The 11,270-nt window shown below is 32.8% G+C and overlaps 2 protein-coding genes across 3 annotated transcripts; one reads left to right on the top strand and one right to left on the bottom strand.

The window, feature by feature from the left end:
• Positions 1 to 228: 228 nt before the first annotated feature.
• Positions 229 to 4,388, bottom strand: LOC119191769 (ubiquitin thioesterase trabid-like; the record flags this gene model as incomplete). Its single annotated transcript, XM_037445638.1, is given in 4 exon segments — positions 229 to 325; positions 1,527 to 1,613; positions 3,662 to 3,913; positions 4,162 to 4,388. Coding segments are annotated over 3 exon segments (319 nt in total), but the record flags the coding sequence as incomplete, so codon positions are not given.
• Positions 4,389 to 6,233: 1,845 nt separating this feature from the next.
• On the top strand, positions 6,234 to 11,150 carry LOC115456460 (nucleoplasmin-like protein). Of its 2 annotated transcripts, XM_030185545.2 has the most exons (6): positions 6,234 to 6,471; positions 8,153 to 8,292; positions 8,642 to 8,767; positions 9,073 to 9,198; positions 9,442 to 9,492; positions 10,378 to 11,150. In XM_030185545.2, the coding sequence occupies exons 1-6, from the start codon at positions 6,450 to 6,452 to the stop codon at positions 10,477 to 10,479; spliced, it is 567 nt and encodes a 188-aa protein (XP_030041405.1). In that variant the 5' UTR covers positions 6,234 to 6,449; the 3' UTR covers positions 10,480 to 11,150. The 2 variants fall into 2 exon arrangements, with proteins under 2 accessions (XP_030041405.1, XP_030041406.1); XM_030185546.2 differs by lacking the exon at positions 9,442 to 9,492.
• Positions 11,151 to 11,270: the final 120 nt, after the last annotated feature.

Below are 11,270 nucleotides of genomic sequence, written 5' to 3'. Positions count from 1 at the left end.
TTCAACAAAACAGTTTACTATTCGCTGATAAACTTACTTATAAAGTATATTATAGTATGGAGTCACCATAACAGTGTTTTCTTTTAAAACCTTATCACAGTGTCAACTTTAAATAAAGAAGGAAAAATCGTATCAAGTAGTCTGTGTGTAAAATAAATAAAAGCCTTGAAACTTAACTTATATGTTACCAATAAAGGAAATGTTTATTATGTAGGTAAGGACACATACCACATACTTCCTGCGTTGGAAGTGCGCTGGCGCCGTCCTGCAGTTTGAATATGTCCTCACCAAGCAAAGGTTTAGGAGTTCGGCACATTGTACACTGCAACAACATGAATACTGCAAATAGCATGTGCACATACACAGCATTCAGCTGTACACAATTTTGTGTATTGACCAAGCTATTGTTACCAATCATCTTTTAACAAAATTAATTATAAATCCTACTGATTCTGTGTGGTAATTGATATCAGAAATGGCCGAGGGATAAAAAAAAAAATCTCCTTTAAACATATAATCAGAACTCAGCATTAGGTATCAACAACAATAATATATGTCTATGTTTATACATTATGTTCTGTAGCTTAAAAATTTACGAATTTCTGCCTTGTATTTTGTTTTGTTTTAATGATGAAACAATTTATAATGAGCATTATTTTCTTTACATTTGTACTATGCCCCACAAATTATTAACTCAATTTAAAAATACCCATGTTCTGCTATTCGAATTTAATTTCTGATTATAATGCTTATTGCTTGCAAATTAGTTTTCGATTAAATAACTCAACATAGTAAAATGTTGAATACACAAAAAATATGTAACTTGACATACAAAAAATATTTTTTGGCATTAAACACCACCTAATATCAACATCTGTCATTTTTTACTTATTTAGTACTGCGGTCCTAGACAAGGTCCAATTAATTAGTGCCTCATAATTCCTGAATAAGATATCTATCACATACATAAAGCATTGTATGTAAATTATAAAGGATTTTCGTTTTGTAATACAAACAATATAAATGATGAAAATGTCAATAAGTTCATTGTCACTGTTGCCCGTATATCTGTCTCAATTTATATTTGGTATGAAAGTGCTCATACATTCATACATTTAATTATTACATTGGACAATTTTCCACAGATCTCATTTCAATGATCAGTAATGAGCATGTAATTCCATGGAAACATAAAATCTTTATGTACCTTGGTGTATAATTTATATTGGGTAATTACTGCCATAAACTCAATGAGATTAAAGTTGACCAAGATTGTCTTTGTTACTTTAACTGAACTAGAATAACAACATAATAAATCTTTTTGTGTGGGACTTTTTTTGGTACAACACTTCTTTATGAATCTCAATTTAATGTAAGATTTAATGGAAATAATTTTAAGCCAAATATCATGGAAAAAATGTCTGGATTTATATAAATGAAAAATATTTATATAGTTTGATACATTGCACCATCAAATTGTGGCTGTCTTGTGCAAAAACAATAACAATGGTTGATAGAACAGTTACCTTCCTGGAGAGCGGAAAATTCTCATATGTACACATTTCACAGCTCCATTTGCAATTATCAGATGGTGGCACCGAACTTCCTGTCATCTGCAAATGTAATCATGAGTTAAGACTAGGGATTCAATTATGTAGTGCATTTGCTATAGCAAAAGATACATTAAATGATGATGTAAAATTTGATGAATAAAATATTAGTTATAAAAATAAATAATTGCAATAGTAGATATGTAGTGTATGATGGAAAATATCTAATAATCAATGTTGTTTTTGTTTATTTCTGTATTACGACACTCTGTCATACTTATGTAACAATAACCCATTTCTTTGTCCAAAATCTTTAATGAATATGTGACGAAAAAACTTTACAGCACTTTTAATGCACATTACATGTACAAAGGAGTATGAGATTTGGCATAATTAAATATCATATAGAGGTGCAAAAAAATATAATATGGCTCACAAATACATAAAATTCGGCAGCAGATTTTGTACTACTGGACTAACCGCCATTAGTAGTCATTGTGCATACAGCCTAATAATAATATCTTTGTATTATTAATTTGATTGTGAAAAATCACACTCAAACATTGCAATATTATTGATATATAACAAAATATATAAATATTTTATAAGACGTGTTAATATAGAGCTGTTTATTGTTTGGCATTAGACCAGTATACTACATTCCATAATACAAGCCCCTCTGAATGCTATAAAGTAAGAAATAAAAATACTTCATATTTTTTTTAAACTTTGTGTGACTTTCTACTCAAAAGAATAAATTAGAAAATTTATATTATTGAATGGTGCATTTGTGTCACATTTCAAGATTCATCTGAACACATTTGTATTCAATTAGATATATTTATGTGGGAAGAAAAAATAAATAAAAAAAAGAAACTATATTACCAAAAATGGTATAATAATATCAATACCTCCATGGTTTAAATATGGAAGTAAAATGAATAATTACATACTTTTTAAATGTAGGTCATTAAGTAGAATAAATAACGGAAGAAAATAAATTACATTAATATATTAAGAAGTACTGAAGAGTTTTCTGACTATTGGTCATATTTACTTCTTTGCCAATCGGTTAATGCAACCTAAACTGGAATATGCTGCTATGGTTTGAATCCCTATAACAAAGTGTACACAGTGTAGATTGATAGAAAGAGTACAGCAAAGTGTCTAAAAGCATTACATTACCATTGCTTCCATTCAAATTCTTCTTACTCTAAATTCATTGAAAAACTTAACCTTTAATCATAATCATAATAATCATATTCTTTTATTTGCAATCTAATTTGTAGATATATGTTAATAGATGCTTTTTAATATAATGTTTGTTGTGGTAAATATTATTGCTCAAACATATTAAGCAAATTATACGCTATATTGTATCTAGGATTGACAGCTTAGATTCGTTTTCCTACCACCATTTGCAATTAAAATTTGGCTCTTAACAATACTGTATATAGTACACAACACATAAATAAGCAGCTTTATTTTTATCTTCCTACTCATGGTTATTAGCAGCTTTATGTAATATTGAATTGTAATTAATCATTGTGAACACTATTTTAACCAGTACTTTAGTTTTAGTTTCACTGGGTACATTTGCATCCAGTTTCCATATATACAAATGTATAAACAGTGGATAATGTAGTTAGTTGTATTATTATCTCATTTATTTATAACATTTATGTTATCTTACTTTTATAAAATTTATTGTAGATTTTCTTTTCACCTATATATATAATATATTAAAAATATAATTATGACAAAACATGTAATAGAATTTACTTGATGCAAGTTATTAAAAAAGGATTTATTGGTAAATTTGTTTCACATATTATTGCTTCAGTAATAATAATATAAAAGATCCCCTAACCACCGGGTCCTTGGGTCTTGAGTTCACTATTGAAAGGTATTTTTTTTATATTTCTGTATAAAAAAATACCTTTCAATAAATAGATGTTTTTTAAATATAAATAAAATGTAAAAAATAAACTTTCAAAATATTATTTTAATAAATGTAACATTATAATGAGTATGAATCTGAACAAAAGTTTTTGGAGACAAATATACATAAAAGAATGTATTGCATGAACTGTAACAGTTAGTGAAGGTACCTGTCCAATGTTAGTGTTTGACACAAGGGTGGAGGCATCTTGCGTGGCGGCCTCGGCGCCCGGCCCTGGCGAGGGCTCTGGAGCCGACGGGCGCGGGGCGGCTTTCCTCGACGCATCCTCCGCCTCCTCGCTCATTGTACTTCAGTTATAACATTTAGAGCACGACCTCACTCGCATCGACCACTATGACGAGCTCATTGTTCCGGATTCTTTATATTTGCACAGATGCCCGACGTAGTCGCGCAACGTGACCTACAACATAAAAACCTCTAGCGCCAAGGAACCAAATTTCTCCTTAGGAATTTTTCGTTGGTGACACATCACGAAGATGCATCAGACAACGTTTATGTTTTTTACAATTGGCGAGATCAACGATAAGCGAGTTGGCAGCGGTCGCACTTGATTTTGGCGTCGTTACACAATATAAAGCATCGAGAGGTGCCATAAGGTCAACACTATTCGCATAATACTATTCACTGCTTGTGACGGTCTACACTCACTCAGTGACGATTGACGATGTGAAACTTGATCGATCTGCTACGAGCCTCTGTTTATCAGAAAATGGATGTTATGACTCGGGGGACACAGAGGGAAACATTAAAGAAACAATGGAGAATTGAGATAGAGGCAATTATGTTTATACGGTATTTTGACAAATTTTGTGTCAATTTTTATGTCAACCCAACAAACGAGATGGCTCGTTTCCCATTTGATCAAAATGCATATTTCGAAACGCCTGATTGGTGTTTTCTGTGACTACTGTCACTACAATATTTACTTTGACCAATAGTAATGAAGCTAGCTTTTCAGTTACCAATTGGAATCTATTCCTTTATTATTCAAAATGGCCGCCATAAAACTTGACGTTCTTATTTTGTGTTGAACTGTCTCTTCGTTTTTTTTTTTATTTTAGTTCCGAGCGTTTATGCATTATAGGACTTTTTATTCGATATAATATAATCACTTGTGTATCTTGTATCTTCAATGATTTAGATTATGTTAAAAAAGTAACAATATAAATTGTAAGTTTATTTAATGCATTATGTAGGCCCGTTGAGTAGATGTAAATTATTATCGCTTTGAGGTACGATATCGAGAAGTTGTCAAGTTACAATCATCATTTCGTTGCCATTTTGATAAAAAAAAAATTTATCAACATCTCAAATTATACCGTCATAGCACATTATAACCTCATTATAACGATATTTGACAGCTAAGTTTTATTTAACGCACTGCCTTAGTTGACACAGGCCCAAGGTTTGATTATGTTATAAATGCTATTCTTAGGTCAGATTATTAAAGTTTTTGCATGAGTATTTTTTTGTTTATATAAACTACTTATTCTCATTTAACTAATATTAAAGACGCCATGTCTATAATTATCATATGTCCGAGACCAAATACATCCTCTCGTAATAATCTCCGTAAAATACACTTATTATTGATTGATTCGATTCTCGGTATGAATCATATATCGATGGTCGAATACTATGTAGTTTATATCATAGAGTATAGATATAAAGAACAGTAAAGAACAACTGTGCTACGCGCCTATATACAACCTTTATATTACGAGAATTGTCTATGAGTTGCTTTCATTTTTTCGGTACGCGAAATGTTGCCAAACTTGTAAAAAAATTGTACCCAAAAATTGGGTAAATTGATTTTTTTCGAGTTTTTTAAAAGGTCGTTACATAATAGATTAAATTTTCCTTCAACAAAGTTATCATTCCTCATCCTAAAGATTAAACAAAGTAATCAGACTTTATTTGACCCTAAAAGTTTCATTGGTTTTAAGATATACCTTATTAATATCAGCGGACTCATTTATATTTTTACTTATATTCTGAATTGAAAAGCTAATACAATTAAAATAAAGCTCACGTCTATATTTTAAAGCAGTGCTAAAAGTGCTTTTACGGTTTGTAGAACTTATTTTTATATTGTTATACGACAAAGACTTAGATTATCAACATAACAGGCGCAAATTCTTAGCGCAAACACACATTTAGAAGTACTTATTATATTTTACATATTGCATTCACAGTAAAACTTTGTAATACTTAGAATTACAAAGTTTTACTGTGAAAGTCCCCTGTCTCTACATTATAACTAAAAGGATAAGGCAATGCCTTAATTACTTGTTTTATGTAAAAGGGTATAATTTTATTACTTTAGATAGAATTTCAATTGACAAGAAATGTTTAAATAACCCGTATTCATATAATAACATGCAAACATAAAAATGTGTTGAAATTTTAGATAATGCTTTCTTGTCAGTGGTATTGTGTATAACACCTTCTTATCTTTTTAGTTCCATAGGTACTTACTTATTAATCAAATTATTTTGTAAAATTAAATTTGGGATTTATTTTCATTACAACCGATTTTAATTTACTTCCACTATTATCTATACTGATAAAGCACATATATGTTTGTAGTTGCCAAATGTATAATACTCTAATAAATTACAAAAATATACTTATTTCACTTAATTTAAAACTCATAATCGTGTAGCTCTAAAAATATACCATACGCATATTTTATAACAATATAAATTACTTTAAGAGAGACAGGGATAAAACCAATACAGTTACATTTTTTTCCACTACCTATAAATTGAATGAAAAATAGGGTGGGAGTTGTGCTGAATCAAGTTCAAAGCCAGTAGCCTACTATAGCATTGCAAATTTAGTTGCGTTGTTGGCAACACCGATCCCCAGATTTGTGTGCACCGGCATCGCACGTGAACGTGTCGCAAAAATCTCAATAAATTAGTGAAATCACCATGACGGACGAATATTTTTACGGTAAGATTTTATCCTTATTATATGCCAATTTCTTGCGGTAGAGTATTTGCACGCTAAACATAATACTTTGTTATATTGTCGGCTTGTAAGTTAGGCGTCAGTCGACACCCGGCTCGCCATTTTATTTCGCAATATACTGGATAATATGTTGCTTTTACATGAGTTTTTGTAGATTTTACCATGCATTGATCAGAAATTATATTTTTCCGTTAAATGCAACGTGATTAGAGTAGTCAGTATGTTGCCGCCATTTTCAATGTATCAAATGAACTAGCTAATTTATCTCATGATAATGTAATGGCGTTTGGAATCATCAAATAAATGAACAGCCCACGCAAAATCATATTGATTTTTGTCCACAAGCGTGGTCTTGGAAACTTCCAAGGCGGTCGGTTGATAGGCGCGCAATTTGAATGTTGGCGTCACGGCGGCTTACGTTTACATATCTCCGGTGACAGTGGCGGGACGCCGATAGAAAGATTGCTTTCTGTTTGCACCGCCCTTTTCTAGTATGGATAACTTTGTTTATACACTCTCTATGTTGAGGTTATGATTAAAAAATTTAGAGAAATGTGGTGCCGGCGTTTGGCGTCCCGCGCACACCCGCGCCCCCACCATCCCTAGTTCCGATGCGACGCTATGGGCTGTTTTTGTATATTATGTCTGTATGCTACCAATATGACTAAATGTTATGTGCGCAATTTACGCGGAATATGAATACTTTCATGTTGTCTCGCGAGACGGTAAATTACCAAAGCCACTAGCCAATGTAGTTGTTGGATAATAAAGATCAAACTGGCGATTCTGGGAATGCGGCGAGGGCAATTCGATACGATTCAATACTTCTTTTCAAGGAGTTAGGTTATTGCTGTTTTAGACAGGCGTGGCGACTAGTACCTAACGAGCTAGTCATTCAGAATATAGGTACCTAAATAACAATCTGTGACTCTCTGGGTGACAAGAAGACTAACCAATATATCATACATCCACTACATACACACTATACGCAGTGTTTAGATTTAGTATCTAAATACGCAAATGCTAAGGTTATGGCGTAGTTGGTTATGGCTATCGGTACTTACGAATCATAAATCACCACAACTTTTTTAGTATATAGCCAAGTAAAATGTAAATTAACCTAATTAAAAAGCTTTCAAAATTAGGTAATATGAAAGTAGATGGCATGTTAGTTCCAAAAATAACACATGTTAGTTGCTGAAGTTGTGTTGCTTATAGGTTATATTTGCATGTGATTGACAAATGGAATGCTATATGTAAAAGCTTGGTGTCTGATTATTGGTTTGGAAAAAAAAATATTCCTACAAAAAAGAGATGCATCACTTATGCCTAGTAATCATCAATCCATAACCTCATTGTTGTCATGACTGTCTCCCTTTGTTCAGGGAGACAGTCATGACAATAATTTGCTATGTTAGACATGTTTGTTTTAAAATATATATTGTATTGTGAAATATTGTGAAACACTAGTTTAGTAAATCTACTGATTTCAATACTGATAAATGACAAGCTAGAAAACTGATTAACTACTTATATTGGGCATCAAAAATATCAATTCGAATATTGTTTATCTGTGAAGGGAATGTTTTACTTAATACTTATATTAATAATTGACTGTGTTATGTTTTTTACATTGCTATAGAACCATTACAATAATTTTCAGGTGTTACCCTTTCTGCATCACATCAATCAGAGACATGGGACCCAGAGGCAAAAGCAGAATATCCACGCAGCAACAAACTGGTGATCCGTCAGGCACTGCTTGGGCCAGATGCCAAAGCAGATGAACTTAATGTAGTGCAGGTATGTTACTGCACATTATATATTAATAATTAAGAAGTTGTATAAAAGGTTTAAATTCAGATGGATGTTATTAATATCATAAGTTTAATGTAATAAATATGGAAGTGATTTATAAATATAATGAATAAACTTACTATTATAAACATAATGTATATTTTATGTGCTTATACCATATTCCGGGAAGGAAAACCCAAACATATAGTATATTATTTTTAAATAATTGATATGTTTAAATATAAAATTTATATTTATTTTTTATAGCAGTATTAGATTTGATATTATGTACAATGTTTCTTTGGTTATTTTTATTCCTAAATTATAAATTCTTATTTTACTTTGTTGTTTGCAGGTGGAGACAATGTCCCTACAGGACTCCATAAAAATACCAGTAGCAGTATTGAAGGCGGGTGAGACCAGGCATGCACGTCTCGATATTGAGTTCCCAGATGCGCCAGTCACATTCACCCTTATACAGGTGAGTCCACTATATATTGAAAATATATAAGAATTGCACAAAAAGTAGTACGAATTTATTCTTTCACAAGTTGCAGCCGGGCATGGAAATAAGTGTTTCATTAATAAATAATTTAAGATATTTTAAATAATTGGTATAAAATGATGATAAAACACCATTTGTAATTGATGGGCACGCGACGGCCGTTTTGGCTGTTGCACTGCCCGCTCATGATTGTTTTCGAGGCATTTGTCTGATAACAAGCATTATCAGCTAACAACCACCTTACTTAGATCTGTTGGTTAACAGTTATTGTTGCATTACAGGGTTCAGGACCAGTACACTTGATTGGACACCACCTGCTTGGTGCATTGGTGGAAGAGTTTGAAGATATGGAAGAGATGGAAGAAGAGATGTTGGATGAGGAGGAAGGCGATGATTCTCAGTTCAAGGTAAGTTCGTCAGTTCGTCATTCTGACTCATTAAAAACATGCCTAATATCAATGAAGGGAAATAACATTTCAACCATAAATTCCTATGTAATAAGTTATTTTTATTTGAATTGAATAGACTCAAGTTTACAATACCCAGAGACTTGAAAAAATCTATTCACATTAAATGTACAGTTCCAATGTGTTTGTTTTATAAACAGATATATATAATATGAATGATTCAGTAGATAACTAAATTTACAGGAAGATGAGAATAAAAGGAAAGCATCAGCAGGCAAGCGCAAGACGAATGAGGTACTGAAAACCTTCAACTAATCAATTATATTGGGCTATATGCATACTCAGAGGGAAAAGGAATGATGCCCAGTTTATAGCAATTATGACAGTTCATAAATTTAATTTATACAATGACACAAAACAAATACAATGTGTCACTCACTTTCCATCTTTTGAGTTTCTTTTGTTGCCTTATGGAAAGACTTTAAACATAGTGATTGACTGTCATTTTTCAGGTGACTGGGCTCTATATGCACTGTTTGTGCTTGTAAATTCTTATTAATTTTATTATATAAAAATATTGGCTGTTGGTTTTCTGTATGCTCATTCTGTGCCCCTTTACCTTCTGATAGTCTGCTAACAACAGACAATACATTACTGTGTGGTGTGTTGACTCGTCTTTAGTTAATGCATATGTCTGTTGTGGCTTCTTGTTATCAGTAGTGTTAGATGTAATATTTTATTTACAATTTGTTTTATTGACTGAAATATGTATGAAAGTATTTAAAAGTAGGCAACATTTTGACAATGATTTTTTAGGGTTTGAATGTGTCGTACAGGAGTGAAAACGCATAATGTCAGTGCGGTGTCACACGCGCGGCGTATTATAAAATCTACAAGGATATAGAGCATGCCTCGCGTAAACACTGCAGCAGTGTAGTAAAACCATAGTGTAGTTGATGTTGATGAAGTATAAAAATACTCATTATGTTGTCTGAAAGCTCCTGATGCTCATTTTACTTGTGTAGCGTGTGCCGCGGGACTGACGTTCGGGTTCGCTATAGGAATGCGGTAAAAGGCTCCTCATAATTCATTGTTTTGCTGCTGCAGTTAATAAGTAATCATCGTACTGGCAGAAAAATGTTGCGTGCATATTAAATTTATCAACTGTTTTGTTTACAGGATGAAGATGACGAGGAGGGTGAGCCAAAGGGAAAGAAGGCAAAAATGTCAAACAATGCCAAAGGCAAGGCTCCATCGCCCAAGAAGAACGCCAAGAAGTGAACCGCCTCCATCGCCGAGAGCCGGCCGCGCGCTCACGCTCGCCCCATGCCACTGAGAGACCAATTCCATTGAAGACTGAGTGCACGTCGCGGAGTTGAGCTAGGTAGCTGATGATACCTACAGATAGGCCAGCGGCGGAGTGTGGGGCGGGCGTGGGCAACAGCGCGGTCGGCCGGCGCTAGTTGTAACTACATAGTGTGGTAATTCAGTCTAGGTTAGTGTTGTATCGACTCGAGTGTGTTTGGGAGAGTGGCTGAGCGAGTGCACGAGTGATAGTTACTTATCGGTCGAGGTGTCTGCGAACTTATCCGATCCTCCGTGGTTACCGAAGATCGACGTGTGATTTTCTCTTCACTTATTTTTATTTTTTCTAAACTAAATTTCCATTCCTTACTGTGGTATAGTGTTATGGATGTCAAATTAAATATAAATGTGAGTCTTGAATTCACGCAGACGTATTTTTAAGTTAAGGAGTAATTAAGCATAATCAGTGTACTTTTAAGACATTGATCGTTTTGTATCGAGTTGCTGCTGGTCGACATGTAACTGAATTCTGCTAACGATTTCTCATTTCAGAATGAAACTGATAATCTATTATAGTTTGTTTGTACATATACAATATAAAAGCATAAGAACGGAAATAATAAAATAAAACCATTTCTAAACATTCACACATGTTTTTAATTTTGTTGTCCTAAATAGAGGTATCCTTGATTTCATTGCTTCAATAAGGTTTTTTTTTACAACTACGTATGCCGAGAACTATGTATGCCTTAAAAAAGGTAGTTCGC

This window comes from Manduca sexta, unplaced genomic scaffold, assembly GCF_014839805.1.
Source record: "Manduca sexta isolate Smith_Timp_Sample1 unplaced genomic scaffold, JHU_Msex_v1.0 HiC_scaffold_1900, whole genome shotgun sequence".
Taxonomy (NCBI): Eukaryota; Metazoa; Arthropoda; class Insecta; order Lepidoptera; family Sphingidae; genus Manduca; species Manduca sexta.
This window is presented reverse-complemented; position numbering and strand designations above follow the sequence as displayed.

Excerpts from the sequence above, each read along its gene's own strand:
- LOC115456460 (XM_030185545.2), top strand. The coding sequence starts at position 6,450 with ATGACGGACGAATATTTTTACG. Across the intron at positions 8,768-9,072 it reads TCACATTCACCCTTATACAG|GGTTCAGGACCAGTACACTT; the intron begins GTGAGTCCACTA and ends GTTGCATTACAG. Across the intron at positions 9,199-9,441 it reads GCGATGATTCTCAGTTCAAG|GAAGATGAGAATAAAAGGAA; the intron begins GTAAGTTCGTCA and ends CTAAATTTACAG.